Source organism: Procambarus clarkii, chromosome 38 (genome assembly GCF_040958095.1).
Source record: "Procambarus clarkii isolate CNS0578487 chromosome 38, FALCON_Pclarkii_2.0, whole genome shotgun sequence".
Classification (NCBI taxonomy): Eukaryota; Metazoa; Arthropoda; class Malacostraca; order Decapoda; family Cambaridae; genus Procambarus; species Procambarus clarkii.
Genome location: NC_091187.1, coordinates 13,786,085 through 13,805,557, shown reverse-complemented (window position 1 = coordinate 13,805,557; position 19,473 = coordinate 13,786,085). Strand labels below are relative to the sequence as shown.

The following is a 19,473-nucleotide window of genomic DNA, read 5'->3' as shown; positions in this document are numbered from 1 at the left end:
CCTCGATATAAGCCTAACGTGTACTCACCTAGTTGTGCTTGTGGGGATTGAGCTCTGGCTCTTTGGTCCCGCCTCTTAACTGTTGTACAGATTCCTGAGCCTACTGGGCTCTATCATATCTACATTTGAAACCGTATTTTTTTTTTTGAGATAAATACAAGAGTTGTTACATTCTTGTACAGCCACTAGTACGCGTAGCGTTTCGGGCAGGTCCCTGGAATACGATTCCACCCCCCGCGAAGAATCGTTGTTACAACCAAGTACACATTTTACTGTTGAGTAAAACAGGCTACAATTAAGGATTTGCGCCCAGTAAATCCTCCCCGGCCAGGATACGAACCCATGACTAAGCGCTCGCGGAACGCCAGGCGAGTGTCTTACCACTGCACTACTGGGAGTGATAAAGAGTCAGTCAGCTGTATGGAGTCAGCCTCCACCACATTACTGCCTAATGCATTCCATCTGTTAACTAATCTGACACTGAAAAAGTTCTTTCTAACGTCTCTGTGGCTCATTTGTCAACAAATGAGATCGATGAGTAGTGATGGGTACTCAGTTTCCACCTGTGTCCCCTTGTTCGCGCACCCTCACCCGTGTTAAACTGTTTGTTTATCTACCCTGTGAATCCTCTGATAATTTTGTAGGTAGTGATCATGTCTTCCCTAACTTCTAACTTCGTATATATTCGCCGTATGCCTTTGCACCCAGTGTATATATACACTGGGGGCCTGTCCCCGACACGATGAATTATTTTGTGAATTACTATAAAAAGTTTGACCGTCATTAAATATTTTGATTTTAGAGATTCTATTGTGTTTCCTACGGACATATAATATACTGTACCAGTTATTATTATTATTACCTAATATGTATACTATATGCTCTACATTTTAAACGCAAAATAACTTGTCATAAGGAAGTAATTTGAACACATTAAAGTGTTGTTTATTCCAATAATAGTTCCATCAGGATTCACAAGGCGAGCCAAGCAATGCCGGACTGCGCCTGACACCAATATTTGAACTAGTGTCCAATGTCAGTCGCCTGGACAAAATAACCCTCTGATACACCATATGTGGAGCAAGGGTGTATTGGTAGGTGGGTGGGGGGTAGAGGAGGGTGGTGGGAGGAGTCTGGGTGTATAGGTGGGAGGAGTGAGGGTGTAGGTGGGAGGAGTCAGGGTGTAGGTGGGAGAGAGAACGCGGCTACCATGTTTGGGCCGTAGTCTGCTACGGCGGTTGTCAGCGCAACACCCTCTTATACGACCCCCTCTTCATTTCCCCTCCCCCACTAATCCCCCCCTCAACCCACCTCTTCTCTCCCCCTTATTGTATACACGCTTTGGTTCCATGCTCACCACCACACTTGGTTCCAGATTTTAGTGAGTTGAAAAAGGAGTTAGTTACGTTGTGTGTGTTGATGTGGTTTTGTCAAGTGTGAGGCAATGCCGTCCGGTGTAAACACACTCACACACCCTCCAAGTGTCAAGGCGATTGTTGGTGTTGACTTGTGTTGACATGTGTCTAAGTGCCTAGTTATCATTGTGTGGAGACTATACCCCTCCCCTGGTGTGTGTGTGTCACTGCTCCTCTCCCATGGCTACCTCTCCCATGACAACCTCTCCCATGGCAAGTCTCTGCTGAATAAGGTAAGGACAATTTTCCCTCTTGTGAATGGCCACATCTTTAGTCGTGGAAATTATTTGATATCTATTGCTTAGGTAGCCTAGCTTGCTAAATATACATTTTCCTAGTGTATTTATATAAATATTTGGCCAGACTTCTATTATATATAATAGTTTACGATAACTTGAAGCTCTGATATGTTCATTAGCTGGGGGCCGCAAGTTCTGTAAAATATTAGCAAATTCGGGTAATGCAAAATACATTTCGATATATATTAGCATTATGAGATGGCATAGCCTACTATTGTATTACTAGACGTACCTGTCAGCTGGCATAGCCTACTATTGTATTACTAGGCCTACCTGCCAGATGGCATAGCCTACTATTGTATTACTAGACGTACCTGTCAGCTGGCATAGCCTACTATTGTATTACTAGGCCTACCTGTCAGATGGCATAACCTATTATTGTATTATTAGGCCTACCTGCCAGCTGGCATAGCCTACTATTGTATTACTAGGCCTACCTGTCAGATGGCATAGCCTATTATTGTATTACTAGGCCTACCTGCCAGATAGCATAGCCTACTATTGTATTACTAGGCCTACCTATCAGATGGCATAGCCTACTATTGTATTACTAGGCCTACCTGTCAGCTGGCATACGTTATTGCATTACTACTAGTATTCATACTATTGCATTACTACTAGTATTCATACTATTGCATTACTGCTAGTATTCATATGCATTACTGCTAGTAAATATGATTATTAAAGGATGAGACGAATTGTATTTGCTGGTATACATAGTTCTTGTGTATAGTAGGTCACTATGATAGTATAATCGTTATCAGTGGGTGAGTATAGTGTGAGATAAGTGTTATCTTTCTATAGCCTATTGAGCAGTTGAGGAAAGCTTGGATAAACTGGTTAGCATATTTTAGTACATAAGAGTATTATCAAGAGTCTCTTGATAGGCGTGGTTAGTAGAACTATTTTATTTTGCGCCCCATACCTTCTCTGTGAGTGGTAGTGGATCCCCATACTTATCCTGGGATTGGTAGTGGGCCATCCTGTGAGTGGTGGTGGAACCTGTGAGTGATAGTGGATGTTATACCCATCCTGTTTGTGGTAGTGGACCCCCATACCCATCCTGTGAGTGGTAGTGGACCCCCATACCCATCCTGTGAGTGGTAGTGGACCCCCATACCCATCCTGTGAGTGGTAGTGGACCCCCATACCCATCCTGTGAGTGGTAGTGGACCCCATACCCATCCTGGGAGTGTTAGTGGACTTAATTCCCTTATACCCATCCTGTAGGTGGTAATGGACCCCATGCGCATCCTGTGAGTGCTAGTGGACCCCGTTACCCATCCTGTGAGTGGTAGTGGACCCCCCCCCCCCATACCCATCCTGTGAATGGTAGTGGACCCCCCATACCCATCCTGTGAGCGGTAGTGGAAAAGGTTACAGAGGGTATCAAGCAGGCATATAATGGGCTCAGGAACTGAACCCCAAAAATCATTGATTCAGTTTTAATAAGCTAAGTTACACAGTTTAGTGCATATGTCATCAGTCTTCAGCAACACTTAGTGGGCCAGTCAGAGGCTTAGGGCCCGCGCTGGGCTATCCATGCAAAAAAATCTCCACGCTAAGTAATTTACATTAGTGATGGGGTAGTTACATATAGTTTTAATGACTGATGTTGGTGGAAGTAAGGATATAGAGTTGTTGTTTAAGATTCGCTACTTGGAACAAAAAGTTCCAAGCAGCACGGGCTATGGTGAGCCCGTAAGATATAGAGGAGAGAGTAGCCACACCCAGTCTTCGTATGGTCACACCAGCAGTGGCTGCCCTTGTGGCATGCTGAGCCACAACCCTTTATCGTGACCATTTTTATAAGTTGTTATTAAGAGTTTCTGAATCAGGTGGGGTTAAGGCTTATATACTATCCCCTGCAGGGTTATTAAGAATTCAGGCCACCACGATAGCTTACTCACCAAGCAGCAAAAAAAGTAAACTCAAGTTTTCTTTAGTGCTGAATAAAATCCAGGAATATAGGTAAACAGGCAATATATATATATATATATATATATATATATATATATATATATATATATATATATATATATGTCGTACCTAATAGCCAGAACGCACTTCTCAACCTACTATTCAAGGAACGATTTGCCTAATAAGCCAAGTTTTCATGAATTAATGTTTTTTCGTCTACCTAACCTACCTAACCTAACCTAACCTAGCTTTTTTTGGCTACCTAACCTAACCTTACCTATAAATATAGGTTAGGTTAGGTAGGGTAGGTTAGGTTCGGTCATATATCTACGTTAATTTTAACTCCAATAAAAAAAAATTGACCTCATACATAGAGAAAAGGGTTGCTTTATCATTTCATAAGAAAAAAATTATAGTAAATATATTAATTCAGGAAAACTTGGCTTATTAGGCAAATCGGGCCTTGAATAGTAGGCTGAGAAGTGAGTTCTGGCTACTAGGTACGACATATATATATATATATATATATATATATATATATATATATATATATATATATATATATATATATATATATATATATACGGAGAAGCGGGAATTTACCTGTGAGTATAAGGCTTCCGGGCGCCTTTATGGAAGGTACCTCTTACCTACACCGCCCGCCATTCACTCCACTGTTAAATGCCAGTTTTTAAGCTGTTTCCATCTTCATGACATAGTTTCGATTTTTATTCTGCTCGCCGTCCAATTTCCAAGTGTCATCTACACGCATGCTTTACAGCCAGCTTTAAACCTGTATCAGCGGATAGATCCACGTGTGGAATGTGTGTGCGGTGAGGAGGTTAGCACGGTGACGTCAGAGGGGTTGCCTCACACCACGTGGGGGAGGGGCGGGCTGAATTTGATCCTGTTACCGGACATGCCGCTGCGTCACTTCCTTTTACCTTGTAAATCCTGTTTACTTTGTTTACCCTCGAGGTGTGAGAGGCGATAGAATGCTGATGCAGATTCCAGCGTTGCCTGGAACGCATACTCCATACACAGCTTTTTTTGTATGTGACAGTTCAGAACGGTTTGGAGCATATATACCCCAGTCGATTAAGGGTCGAGAGGCGGGACCCAAGAGCCGCGGTTCATTCCCTGTAAATACAACAGGTGATTAGTTAAGCTTCTCGTATACTCCGCAATTGAGTTCACGAATGTCTAACTTGGACTGATTAGTTTAAGGGACAAATATGCCAGGGATATCCGATCCCCCATTTTGATCTGACTTTCTAATCTGGTGCTAAGTATATGTATTCCAGAGGTGTTTTGGCTGTAAACTGCTGCTGCTATAGCAGTCCAAATTTGTGCTGACTTGTTTGGAGGGGGGAGAGATGCATGTTTTTATTTATATACACAAGAGTTCTTACATTCTTGTACAGCCACAAGCATGCATAGCGTTTCAGGCACTTAATCCTAATTTTTCCCCAGAATACGACCCGCCAAATCGCTTAGCAACCGGTTCACTGCTTGGTGAATGGAGGTTGCAGTTAAGGACTGGCGCCTAGTCAATCCTCCCAGGCCAGGAACGAACCCAGGCCAAATCGCTCGCTGCGCCACGGGGATTTAAATCAAATTATTATTATTATAATTATTATTAAAGGAAGTGTAGGAGGTAGAATTCCATGTGGGCGTTGTGTGAAGCCCTGGTTAGGCTTCATTGTAAGCCTCAGGAACCATAGAGGATTCAGTTTAATCCCTGGTTGAATTGCTTTTGACAACGTCGTGTTGCAACCCGTCCTCGACTCAAGTCCATTCCATCCAGCGGTCGACAATACAGACGCATTCATAAATTTTTACATGCTGTTCATTCAAAACGGGAATTTTCTCAAATATAAACTAATATTATAATATATTAGCATAGTGTTTATATATAGGCATAGGTTAGGCGTTTAGGTTCTATTGGCGATTATTTGTATTTGTAGTACGTGGGTGAAGCATTTACAGCGTTGTGGTTCGAACAAAATTCATCAGTGAAGCACTTGTTCCGGAAGTGTTCGGACGTCATCAGTTGTGAGTCGTGTGTAAACCGTTTTTCATTTATAAACACCTGGGGTTTGGCGGGTGCATGGAATCACTTTTGGATCTTTGTTTGGAGGACGGGCTGTTTACCAACCCGTCCTCGACTCAAGTCCATTACATTCAGCGGTCAACCCCACAGACGCATTCATAAATTTTAACATGCTGTTCATTCAAAACGGGAATTTTCTCAAGTATAAATTAATATTATAATATATTAGCATATTGTGTATAAATAGTCATAGGTTAGGTTAGGTCAGGTGTTTAGGTTCTGTTGGCGATTATTTGTATTTGTAGTACGTGGGTGAAGCATTTACAGCGTTGTGGTTCGAACAAGAGCCGTCAGCGAAGCACTTGTTCCGGATATGTTCGAACGTCAGCAGTTGTGAGTCGTGTGTAAACCGTTTTCATTCATAAACAGCGGGTTTGGCGGGTGCATGGAATGGTCTTTGGCTTTTGTTTATGAGGACGGGGTGTCATTTTCTCATAATTATTATTATAAATAAATATAATCCACACTCATACAAGTCAAGTCAGGGGTTGCCTCTAGAAACCTGAACAAGCATTCATTCAGGACGATGTATAACCTCTTGTATGGGCAGCATATCAACATCGTCATGAGTATATACAAGTTATGCCTATAATCCCAAGTTGCATAACAAACCGAATTATCCTTAAATATATTTTTCAACAATTTTTCTTATGTAATCATAAAACTTTCCATTACATTATATGTAAATTGAATATATTGTTTAATTTGATTTAAAACTAACATAGAAATTTAATCATACCTAACTTGACTAATCCTAACCTAACTAATCCTAACCTAACTTAACTAGTCCTAACCTAACTTAGTTAATTTATGTTCTTAATATAATATAAACATTTTAATTGGAACAAAGTAATTTGGAAATAAATATTTTAAAATAACGAAATTCATTCAGTCTATTAGGCAAGTCAGGCCTGGCATACTAGGCCAAGAAGTGCGTTCTGGCTATTAGGTACTACATATGTATATACCGTGAAATATAAAGTACTTATCATGCATATATACACTTAAATTAATATGCCACCTAACGGTGTATATTCTCTGAGTTTACTTTAGCCGTGTATTATACTCAGGACGAAAGTATACTTGCTGCTGTGGTCTTAATAACCCTCCAGAGGTTGATAGGTCTTAAGCCCAACACCAAACTTGCTGGTTGGTCAGTAAGGTATTGTGGTGGTCTTAATAACCCTCCAGAGGTTGATAGGTCTTAAGTCCAACACCAAACTTGCTGGTTGGTCAGTAAGGTATTGTGGTGGTCTTAATAACCCTCCAGAGGTTGATAGGTCTTAAGTCCAACACCAAACTTGCTGGTTGGTCAGTAAGGTATAGTGGTGGTCTTAATAACCTTCCAGAGGTTGATAGGTCTTAAGTCCAACACCAAACTTGCTGGTTGGTCAGTAAGGTATAGTGGTGGTCTTAATAACCCTCCAGAGGTTGATAGGCCTTAAGTCCAACACCAAACTTGCTGGTTGGTCAGTAAGGTATTGTGGTGGTCTTAATAACCCTCCAGAGGTTGATGGGTCCAACACCAAACTTGGTTGGTACTTACTGACCAACCAGCTTACTGACTTACTGACCAACCAGCTTACTGACTTACTGACCAACCAGCTTACTGACTTACTGACCAACCAGCTTACTGACTTACTGACCAAGAGAATGAAATATTTCACCCATGAATAATCTAAAGATAGACACTGCTGTCAGGCTATTAAGGCCAACGCCTTTAAACATCAGCAGTTGGATGGAGTTTACCTCCCCTGAGTTTACTGCCTCAGTTAGCTGTCACGCTGAATGAGTATCTTCTTATCTTGAGGTTATCTTGAGATGATTTCGGGGCTTAACGTCCCCGCGTCCCGGTCCTCGATCAGGACCGGGACATACATCAGATTTGTATGTTCCTAATACCTAATACTCAGGATTAGGCTTTAGTACCTACCAATGTGTGATATCCATAAGTATTTACACTTATCCTTCCGTTCCAACCTTGCATATTCAAATTTTTATTTTATCCACTGATCAATATTATATCAATATCTTGTGGTCTATGTTAATCGTGTTTCTTCTCTCCTCATTTGTTGTCAAATCTATTTAATTCTCTCAATCTCTCTTCATAACTGAACCTTATTAATTATACTGTATTACCATTCTTGGGTCAGATTTCTGAATCTTCTTAATGATGAGAAAATTCAAAATGATTGGCCAGTAATTCACTCAGAAATGGTAAGCTTGGAGAGGGCTGTGATTCAGTTCTATATTCAATAAACGTCTGTTGATCTATACATTAAACTATACAACTAGCTTAACAATACTGTAATTTGCTTAGCTAAATGAATTTTAGGGTGCAGTTCCTGAGTGTATGTATATCTGTAACAGGAAAGTTGATAGATTTGCGTTTTCCGGTTAGATCCTAGGTCAGAGAGAGACAGAGAGAGAGAGAGAGAGAGAGAGAGAGAGAGAGAGAGAGAGAGAGAGAGAGAGAGAGAGAGAGAGAGAGAGATATCTGGCGCTACATGGCGTCGGGTCTTAGTGGGTGTATGGTGTATTGGTCCCTGGTGTATGCTCGGGACCCATTGGGCGTCTGGAAGACGTTGCTGTGGTTTCTCCCGACGAAGCCTCAGTTAATTGGACTTGTACTTGGCGATTTTGCCGTTAGCTTACGATTTCTGCTGGACTACCCAGAGTTCCAAGGACACCTGATATTCATCTCATCTGTGGTCACTGGGTGTCGATAGCTATAGTCTTCCGGGTGACCCTCCTGAGTAGGGTGGGAATACGACGCTATTTCCCTCCGAGAGGCAAAGTTGTTTCTCTCCGACAGGCAAAGTTGTTTCCCTCCGAGAGGCAAAGTTGTTTCTCTCCGACAGGCAAAGTTGTTTCCCTCCGACAGGCAAAGTTGTTTCCCTCCGAGAGGCAGAGTTGTTTCTCTTCGACAGGCAAAGTTGTTTCCCTCCGAGAGGCAAAGTTGTTTCTCTTCGACAGGCAAAGTTTCAGCTCCCACGAATTAGAGGTGTTGTGCCCCAACAAGGCACCATTGGACTACATATGGCCTTGTGTCTCCCTAAAGTAACAAGTCTGTTTAAAACACTGTATTGAACGAACCATATGGGATGGTGTAAGTATTAAATAAACCACCCAGAATAGGTATTCAGTGGTTCCGCTAGAGGGCCCAATTGGGGGATTCACGCTTCAGTTGAGTCTACCCTCCTCCCCCACACACTGCACAAAGTTCAGTTGAGTCCCCCCCCCCCACACACAACACAAAGTTCAGTTGAGTCCCCCCATACAACACAAAGTTCAGTTGAGTCCCCCCACACAACACAGAGTTCAGTTAAGTCCCCCCTCCCTCCCACTACACAAAACTCACATTGTTTACATCTCCAGAGCCCCCATGGCGATAATGTGAAAGAAAACTGACAAAGTAGCTCCCATTTTAGACTTAATGTTTACACTGCAGCTAACCTTCTAAGAAAGACAATCACCTGCAAGAAAGGTTACAATCACCAGAAGGAATCTTTCCTGCAGTAGTCTTCCCTGCAGGTGATTGTGATTGTAACCTTTCCTGCAGGTGATTGTGATTGTAACCTTTCCTGCAGGTGATTGTAACCTTTCCTGCAGGTGATTGTAACCTTTCCTGCAGGTGATTGTAACCTTTCCTGCAAGTGATTGTAACCTTTCCTGCAGGTGATTGTAACCTTTCCTGCAGGTGATTGTAACCTTTCCTGCAGGTGATTGTAACCTTTCCTGCAAGTGATTGTAACCTTTCCTGCAAGTGATTGTAACCTTTCCTGCAGGTGATTGTAACCTTTCCTGCAGGTGATTGTAACGTTTCCTGCAGGTGATTGTAACGTTTCCTGCAGGTGATTGTAACCTTTCCTGCAGGTGATTGTAACGTTTCCTGCAGGTGATTGTAACGTTTCCTGCAAGTGATTGTAACCTTTCCTGTAGGTGATTGTAACCTTTCCTGCAAGTGATTGTAACCTTTCCCGCAGATTTAAACAAAATTATGAACTATTTACACTTTTTTTTCTTAAATATTTGTTATATATATTTATAAATTTTAATTGTTTTTTGTTTCGGGGACAGGAAGGCTGTGTATATATAGTTTAGGCTTATATCGAGGTCCTCCCTCCCCACCTCCAAGGTGGGGCTACCGACCCTCTCCCCCCAAAGATGGGATACAAACCCCTTCAACAAGCTTCCGGGTACCTAATTTTTACTAGGTGAACAGAGGCATTAGGGTAATGGAAGCAAGCCCAACCATTTCTGTCTCGGCCGGAAATTGAACCCGGGGATCCCCGAATGAGCGCCGAGAACGAAGCCAACTTTGCCACCCAGATAATTCAACTCATTTTTCGTGTGATAAACTGAATGAGCTGTTGATGTGGATGTTTACAACACTGTAACTAGCTCATTAATGTGTGTGTGTAACCTTTTTCACTAGGACTCACAGGATGGGTATAGGGTTCACTATCATTCACACGATGGTTACACGATCCACTACCACTTATAGGATTAGTATGAGGTCCATTAGCAGTCAAAGGATGAGTATGGGGTCCACTACTACTTACATGATGGGTATGGGGTCCACTACTACTTACATGATGGGTATGGGGTCCACTACTACTTACATGATGGGTATGGGGTCCACCACCACTTACATGATGGGTATGGGGTCCACCACCACTTACATGATGGATATGGGGTCCACTACCACTTACATGATGGTTTGGGATCCACTACTATTCACAGGATGTGTATGGAATCCGCTACCACTGACAGGATGGGTAAGGCTCACAGGATGGGTAAGGCTCACAGGATGGGTATAGCATGCAGGATTAGTATAGGGTGCATAATAAATTACCTAAACTAAAGTTTTCCCTCGTGCAACCCAGCCTCAGACCAAGTCCATTCCATCCAGTGGTCAACCCCAAAGACGCATTCATCAATTTTAACATGCTGTTCATTCAAAACAGAACCTTTCTCGAATATAAATTAATATTATAAAATATTAGAATACTGTGCATATGTAGGCACTGGTTAGGTTAGGTTAGGTGTTTAGGTTCTGTTGGCGATTATTGGTATTTTTTGTACGTGGGTGAAGCATTTACAGCGTTGTGGTTCAAACAAGAGTCGTCAGCGAAGCACTTGTTCTGGAAGTGTTCGAACGTCATTAGTTGTGAGTCGTGTGTAAACCGTTTTTCATTCATAAACAGAGGGGTTGGCGGGTGTATGGAATGGACTTTGAGTCTCTGTTTGGAGGACGGGCTGGCATTTATAGAATTGTGGTTCGAACAGAGAACGTGAACGAAGCACTTGTTCCGGAAGTGTTCGGACGTCATCAGTTGTGAGTCGTGTAAACTGCTTGTCATTCATAAACAGCGGGTTTGACGGAATGACAATCAATCTTGAGTCCCAAAAACTGCCATAACATCTTGATAGTAGGTGCAGTTTGCATGAAGGGCGCGATCTCCCGATGACTGCACCTGTACAGATGTTGGGAGATGCATGTATGTTGAGAATAGTAAAGCGTTTCAAAAGTGCTTGTTGTGTTGAGCCGTAAATAAAGGAGCGGCGACGAGAACAGAGGCGTATGTTAGAGGGAGACTCGCCGCGCCGTAGGGCGGTATATGTGGTGTTAAAGGCGTCACAAGTTGATCGACAAGTTCATTATGCAGTATACCACAATGCGCTGGGACCCAGTGGATAGAAAATACAAAACACGGAACATAAACAAAGTCAAGGCACACAACCCTACGCCTGACGAGCCCACAGCAGACATAACAATCGGGAGACGAGAGCAAGCAACGCTACCCCTACTCATACTTCTCCAGAAAGTCCACCACCGGAAACCGGAGACAGTACACCTTCCAAAGACACTCCGTATCAGGATTGACAGGCGCATGAGTTCGCGCCAGGAATTCTGGAACCCCGGACATAAAGACACGTACACGAGGTACCCAAATAATAGACGGGCACAGAGGGATCGTCAACGCCTGCTCCCACTGTAAGGGCGTCTCGCTAGCATGTATTTCGTCGAAAACATCTTCACCAACAGGCCGGCCATCCTGGTCAACCTCACCAGACACGTCTGCAGCGGGCTGCACCAGAGGAGGAGGCATGTCAGGGGGGCAACACCCGGAACAACAGCCACAGGGTCGGGCACCGGCACAGAATCCCTGCGATGGACATCCTTCCTGAGGACCACCACAAGGCCCCGGGCCACATCACCTTCCGCGCCACGTACCACAGGAGGAGGGACCACCCCCGACTGCCAGGTAACCCCCCTACAGGAGAAGAAACAGATGTTAACGGAGAGACATTGTCACTGGCGGCAGCAGCAGGCACGTGAACCCCCTCCACCACCGTCCCAGGCGACACCACCCCCCTGGGTACCACCCCATCGACACCTGCAGACTCACAAGTATCAAACTCACCTACATCGCCCCAGTCAGGAGGAGTGAAACACCGCAAGCGCTTGGAACTCGACTGCACATCGCCAGAGCCGGAGGCAGAACCTGAAGCACGGGAAGTGCAGGAGGGGGCGCACTTTCGCATGGCGCAAGACGTGAGCAGCCACGACGACAGGGATTGATTGATTGATAAAGATTAAGCCACCCAAGAGGTGGCACGGGCATGAATAGCCCGTAAGACGACGGGGACCAGTCCCAACATAGCAGGAGGCCCCATCTCCACGTCACTCCCTGTTACGGCCCTCTCGGGACGCAACGGGGTCCTTACTCTGATGTTGTTAGAGGAAGATATATGTATCCGTTCCCAAGCCAGTATTGGCTATCAAGGGATGAGATCCGTGACGCAAGTAACTTAAAGGGAGTAGGGAAAGAAAGCTAAGAACTTAATATTATACTTGTCACCATCACCAATTAAATATATAAAATCAAAAAGTGCACAGGGGGAGGGGTATTAACACTATACAAGGGGATTATACACAATATAGTCTTCTGCTGAAGACTCTGGTGCCACAACTCTCGGTGCCGAGTCCTTGGTGCTTCTTCGTGGCCTCACGACGTGTCCTCTGAGAATGCCGAGCCTACCCGGGCCACAGGTCAGCCAAAACACAGGTCCACTGGGGGCACTGCCGTGGAGGCCGTCAACCACACGTCCAGCTGGTCTGCTGGCAGGTACTGAGCCACCAAGGCTGGTACGGCCACTCCACGAACGATATAAGGGGTACGCCCTAGACAGGAGTCTCGTGTGATATCACAAATCACCCTCCTGTCCTCAATACCCCAGTGGATGATCGTCTCCAACAGTCGGTCCCGGGTAAATCCTTTCACTACCACTCCACTGGCAGGCTAACACATCACAGTGTTCTTCCGGGGGGGACGACTTCTCAACAGCTGCAGCAAACTTCACAGTATGGAGACTGGCTGCCTCGGGTAGACTCACTCCACTTCCATCACAGTGGTCCCAGGTCGGCTCTGTAAGCAGACACGTCATCAATAACCGGGACACTAATACACCTCACTTACGGGCTCGGGCACAAATACCTGACGTATCCAGTCCATAGATGGCGCTATCGTCGGAGCACCACCTCACCGGGGGTCAGGAGCGGCTGTGTTGAGCGCTGAACCAGACTGGAAACTGGTCCTCGAGGCCAGTACACGCTGTCCTCACCAGGTGTCGTCGTCCGTTTGGCGGGGGTTTCGGGAGCTGACCCACAGATGGCGTGGTTGTCACTGCTCCAGGCTCGGACGCTGGATCCGGGTTCGTAACACTCCCCAGCACAGCCGGGACAAGCAGCGAGGACAGAGAGACAAAATCCACAGGAGAAGGCAGATGATCGGGCGCAGAAGACGAAGAAGCTGGAGACGGAGAGGGAGCACCCGGGAGATTGACAGCAGCACCAGGAACACCACCAGCAGTAGTACACCCAACCGAGGATGGCACACCACCGGAGCACAAGCCCCATCATGAGCAGGCGCACCTTCCGACAGAGGGCGCGTCACATCAGCCAAGGACACATCCACAAATGCACCCACCAGGTCCTCCTCCACAGCCAACGGTGGAAACTCTTCCTCACAAAACCGATTCACGTGGGAGACAACAGCCGCCGAGCAGGTAGTTCTTTTGTCACAAAACCTGCCTGACAAACCACAGCAAAAACAGGTGCGAGGCTGACGGGCATAATCCATAATCCGAATTCCTCTCTCATAGCCAGAAAGCCCCATTAAAATGATATTGCCAAAAAAAAAATGAGTTCTGTACCTCGAAGAGCTTCACCTGCTTGAGCAAGCCCGTGAGCTCATGCCTGTAGAGAGGTTACCTCCCTGGGAGGATGACTCATGCAGGATTATCATTAATGAGATAACAACGAAAAAGTCCAACATGATACCAGAAGAAATGAGGCACAATTATCTTGAGGAAATCTGTAAAGAAGCCGGAAATGAACTGAATCAAATCTACACTGATGGGTCATCTAACCCTGTCAATGGCAGGGCTGGTGCAGCATACACTGTAATTAGGTATAATGCCTTTCAACGCAGAAATGAAGGAAAAGCATGTATTGAGAACCATGCCTCTTCAACACAAGCGGAGCTAACTGCCATTGTTATGACATTAAGATTTCTTGAACGAAATACTAATAGTGCAGTGATCTGCACTGGTTCAAAAACAACACTATAAAGCTTTGGTACAAATCAGGCAGAAAATCGTGTAATAGTTGCTGAAATTAAGAGAGCTGTGAGAGTACTTACCAATCAGGGAAGAGTCATCAAGTTTCTGTGGATCTCCTCCCATGTTGGAATATGTGGAAATGAACGAGCAGATGTGCTGGCTGCTGAAGGCGCTGAAAGAGACCACATTGAATACTTCATACCCAAGACTGCTACAAATAAGAGGTATTATCAGGCAATATCATCGTGACAAGGGACAATGTTACTGAGGAAAGGAGGATAGAAGAACAAACCAGTGAATCTGCACGCTGGTACAACTTTGGTTGCAGCTGGCAATCTCAGTCATTATGAACGAAGAGGAGGTGGACGAGGGAGAGAATCAGTAATAGCAAGAATCCGTCTTGGATACAAATATCCATGGAGATTCGGAATGGAAACAACAGTTGATCAGCGGAGTTGTAGAATCTGTAATGAAAGTGACGGACACCGCCTTGACCACTACCTGAGAGAATGTGAACATCTAAGAGTCATTCGAAATATGTGTAGAATAATAAAACCCACATTGTTTGAGTTAGGAAAATACCATTTGTCAAATATAGATACTGTTCTGAAAACATTCCCCGATTTTGCACCTGTAAGATAACGTAAGATTTTAAGGGTTGACAGATGTTAATCTTCTTGTTTGAGGAGCTGTTCACTTGAGACTGTTAAGTAAGTCCAAGCTGTGTCTGGGTACAAGTGACAGGATGAATAACCCAGCGGGTTTTCTTCCTATTGGGGAGTGTTGTACATGCTGCTATGGCGGTGTGTCCACTCACAAGATGAGTGACGCTGCCCAATAAACTCGGCCCCTCGGGACAAAATTAGAAAAATTAATGTAAACAAAGCCACCATAAATGAGGAATGATATACAGGTTTCGTAAGAAGTTGCATATTGGTTGATATCGGGAAAATATATATACAGAGCTTTCCATAATGTTGAAAAAGAGAGGTTATCGAGCGAAGCAGCACCCAACCTCCCAGATAAGGCCACAATAATTCCCGCAAAGCTCAAAAGATGGCGTTGATACATCAGCAACACGGCGGTGGGGAGGCAGATGTGCAGGAGGAAGAGGAGGTGGTGAGGAGGAGGTGGTCAAGGCGGGAGAAGAAGAGGAGGAAGAGGTTAAAGAAGTGGAAGAGGAAGGAGGGTGGTGGTGAAGGTTCTTGGTGATGGTGGTGGTGGTGGTGGAGGTTCTTGGTGATGGTGGTGGACCACGGTGATGGAGGTGGACCACGATGATGGTGGTGGACCACAGTGGTGGTGGACCACGATGAGGGTGGTGGACCACAGTGGTGGTGGACCACGGTGGTGGAGGTTCTTGGTGATGGTGTGGGGATGGAGCCTCACCCCACACAGGGTTCACAGTTTGGGTTTCACACTCCACCTCAAGCTTGAAGGGTCTGGGACCTCAGCTCAACACAGCCAAACACACGAGGCAGCTCGTCTTCCAAACAAAAGTCCAAATGTGATTCCATACACCCGCCAAACCCGCTGTTTATGAATGAAAAACAGTTTACACACGACTCACGACAACACTTCCGGAACAAGTACTCACCTAATTGTGCTTGCGGGGGTTGAGCTCTGGCTTTTTGGTTCCGCCTAAGAGCCTCTCACTGACGAAATAAGTGCTTCACTGACGACTTTTGTTCGAAGCACGACGCTGTAAATGCTTCATCCCACGTACAACAAATACCAATAATCGCCAACAGAACCTAAACACCTAACCTGTGCCTAAATATGCACAATATGCTAATATATTATAATATTTTATAAATATTTATGTGTATATTTTTATATTTAATATGGACATATTTAATATTCATATTTTATATTTAATATGTAAATATTTTCTCAAATATTTACATTTGAGAAAATTCTTATTTTGAATGAATAGCATGTAAAAATTTATGAATGCGACTTTGGGGTCGACTGCTGGAAGGAATAGACTTGGTCTGAGGACAGGTTCATAAATGCTTCACCCGCGTACTTCAAATACAAATAATCGCCAACAGAACCTATACATCTAACCTAACCTACGACTAACTATACATTATGTAAAATAATATTAATTTATATATGAGAGGGGAAGAGATCATCAGAAGAAAGCGCCAAGCAATTTATAATACACAGTATGTTAAAATTGATGAATGAGTCTGGGGAGGACGGCCGCTGCTTTAACCAGCCTAGTGTGAGGACGGGTTGTCTTGTCACCAATGCATGCAAGCTCGTCTAGGATCGCAATCCCCTGTGTTTTGTTGAAGGCTCATTTGATATCAACAAATACAGAGTACTTAGCTGTGTCATTAGCCAAGTAATTAACTATACAATTTGCTGTGCTCCGTCCTTTAACAAATCCATTGACCCCCTCCCCTAACCTGCCTATTTTGTGCAACAGTCGGTTTAGGATGATCCTTTCAAGCATGTTGCAAGTGCATGACACGAGGCTGATAGGTCTGTTATTGCCAGGGTCATTGGGCTTCGGTATGGGGACAATTATTGCGTGTTTCCAGTGTGGGCAACACTCCACTTAGGAATGACTTAGGTTAAACAGGTGGGGTAGTGGAGTCCCAGACACTTCACACGGTGCATTTTTTTTTTATTATTATTATTTTTCTACCACAGACGTGGCCACACATTTACAATGCTAACCAGCATATATACATTTTCTTCTGTCCTCCATGGACAGGGTTAGAGATGTTTTAAACATATAGTTCAAGGGTTTATTGAACAATCAACCACAGAAGGTGATTCGGTGCTTTTAAAATGCTAAGCTAACCTACATACGTAAATACAAAGATACACAGATTTACGTATGCCCTACATAAAGTGTTCGATGTGTCTTTTACATAGTGTCATTAATGTGCATTTACAAAGGACACAGTGCATTGAGTATGTCGTAGGTGACGCCATCTTCACCAGGTGCCATACTGTTACCCCCTCTTTCATAACCACGGACCTTGGTGATTATAGGGCCTTGGTGAAGGCCCTTACTTCCTGGGCTGTGATTGGTTGGCCATACTCGTCATCGCTAGACTGTGCTCTTGTTATGCTTATTCAAGTTCAAGTATGTTTATTGAAACAAGAAAAAAATACATCTCAAAGGGATAGAGTAGCTTAGGCTATTTCTACCTCCCCTCTATTTCAAGTCCCTCAAGGGGCGCACAAATTCCGTGAGTACAAATCCACAAATCACAATACAAGAGCCCCCATTTAACATTGCAGGTTAATACAGTAAGCTCAACATATAAGTGTTACACTCATTGTGGCAAAATTCTTGTAGCTCCTAAGTATTCTGTCTGTTATGCTTATTCTTCTCTCATTATATCGCAGGAGTTGGACTTTGTTTACATTTATTAAACAGTGTATGAGCTCCGAAGCACTACGAGGTTGTTTATAACAATAACATCCTAGGGCCAGATTCACGAACCAGTTACGGAAGCGCTTACCAACGTGTACATCTTTCCTCAATCTTTGACGGCTTTGGTTACATTTATTAAACAGTTTACAAGCATGAAAACTTGCCAATCAACTGTTGTTATTGTTATAAACAGCCTCCTGGTGCTTCGTAGCTCATTAACTGTTTAATAATTGGAAACAAAGCCGCCAAAGATTGAGAAAAGATGGACAGGTTCGTAAGTGCTTGCGTAACTGCTTCGTGAATCTGGCCCCTAGGGGTTTAAAGTTTCCCAGCTCGTAAACTGTTTAATAAATGTAAACAACGCGGTCATGGTAGAGGAAAGATGTACAGGTTTCGTAAGGGGTTGCGTAAATAATGGGTGAACCTTGGCCTAGTGATTCTATGGAAAGGCCTCATCTAGGTTTTTAAATGCCGTTCTTTTGTCAAGGCAGGTGTTTTGCCTCACTACATGCATTCGAATCCACGCAACGACTCCGGTTACAACCTGTACTCTTACCTAATACGTAACATTTTACACGGAAACGGTCACTCCGTTACAAATGTGACGTATTAGTCAAACTGAAAGCACCACAGAATTGACGTTTTTTTATGCATCAGCGTCGATAGGTTAAGTGGGTTGCTTGGGTTCGTACGTTTATAGTTAGGAAAAGGTTGAATTATTTACGTTTCTGTTTAGGTTAAACAGTTGCATTTTTGACGGAGTAGCGACCCTTAGATCGTTGAAGAGATATTTGAATTAGATATTTTTTGAAGTAGAGAGAAGTCTTGAAGAAGTTGGCTGATTATATTTTCCAGGAAATGTGGGTACCTGGATTGTACCTGGATGGGGTTCTAAGAGTTTTTCTACTCGGCAAGCCCGGCCCGGGGCCAGGCTTGACTTGTGAAAGCTTGGTCCAACAGGCTGTTGCTGTTGGACCAAGTAGTAGGTAGAGGTGTGGTGGGTGGAGGTGTAGAAGGTTTTCATATATTATACTTTTATACTTTTTTCTAATAATTTTCTAATTTTTTCTATAATAAATATTCTTTATATACTTTATACTTTAAATATAATATATAATTTATACTCTAAATATACTTTATTATATTTTTAGACTTTTTTCATTTATTAACTCATGCTTTATTTAAAGCTTTATTATTCTGGGTGGAGGTGGGCTTGAGGGTTGTAGAGGCGTCTAAAAGTGGGTGGATTGTAGTGGGCCTGTAGGTGGTGGGGCTGCATCTGAGGGTGGGATTGTACCGAAAGATTCGTAGTAAACACAGTGATTGTACCGGAAAATTCGAGGTAAACACAGTGATTGTACCGGAAGATTCGAGGTAAACACACACAGATTGTACCGGAAGATTCGTAGTAAACACACAGAGATTGTACCGGAAGATTCGTGGTAAACACACAGAGATTGTACCGGAAGATTCGTAGTAAACACACAGAGATTGTACCGGAAGATTCGTGGTAAACACACAACGATTGTACCGGAAGATTCGTGGTAAACAGAGATTGTACCGGAAGATTCGTAGTAAACACACAGATTGTACCCTAAGATTCGTGGTAAACACACACAGATTGTACCCTAAGATTCGTGGTAAACACACACAGATTGTACCCTAAGATTCGTGGTAAACACACACAGATTGTAC

At 43.8% G+C, this 19,473-nt stretch overlaps 2 protein-coding genes across 3 annotated transcripts in view; one reads left to right on the top strand and one right to left on the bottom strand.

Moving 5' to 3' along the window:
• Nucleotides 1-1,223: 1,223 nt before the first annotated feature.
• Nucleotides 1,224-19,473, top strand: part of LOC123771902 (ubiquitin carboxyl-terminal hydrolase 2) — a 179,114-nt gene continuing 160,864 nt past the window's right edge. For both annotated transcript variants that reach the window (XM_045764684.2, XM_045764683.2), the window contains exon 1: nucleotides 1,224-1,648. The gene's annotated coding sequence lies outside the window, so the exon portion shown is untranslated. The remainder of the gene's footprint in view (nucleotides 1,649-19,473) is intronic.
• LOC138372186 (autotransporter adhesin BpaC-like) overlaps nucleotides 14,716-19,473 on the bottom strand; it is a 22,323-nt gene continuing 17,565 nt past the window's right edge. Inside the window, exon 4 of the mRNA XM_069337501.1 lies at nucleotides 14,716-14,879. Coding sequence (XP_069193602.1) covers nucleotides 14,716-14,879 — 164 coding nt within the window. The remainder of the gene's footprint in view (nucleotides 14,880-19,473) is intronic.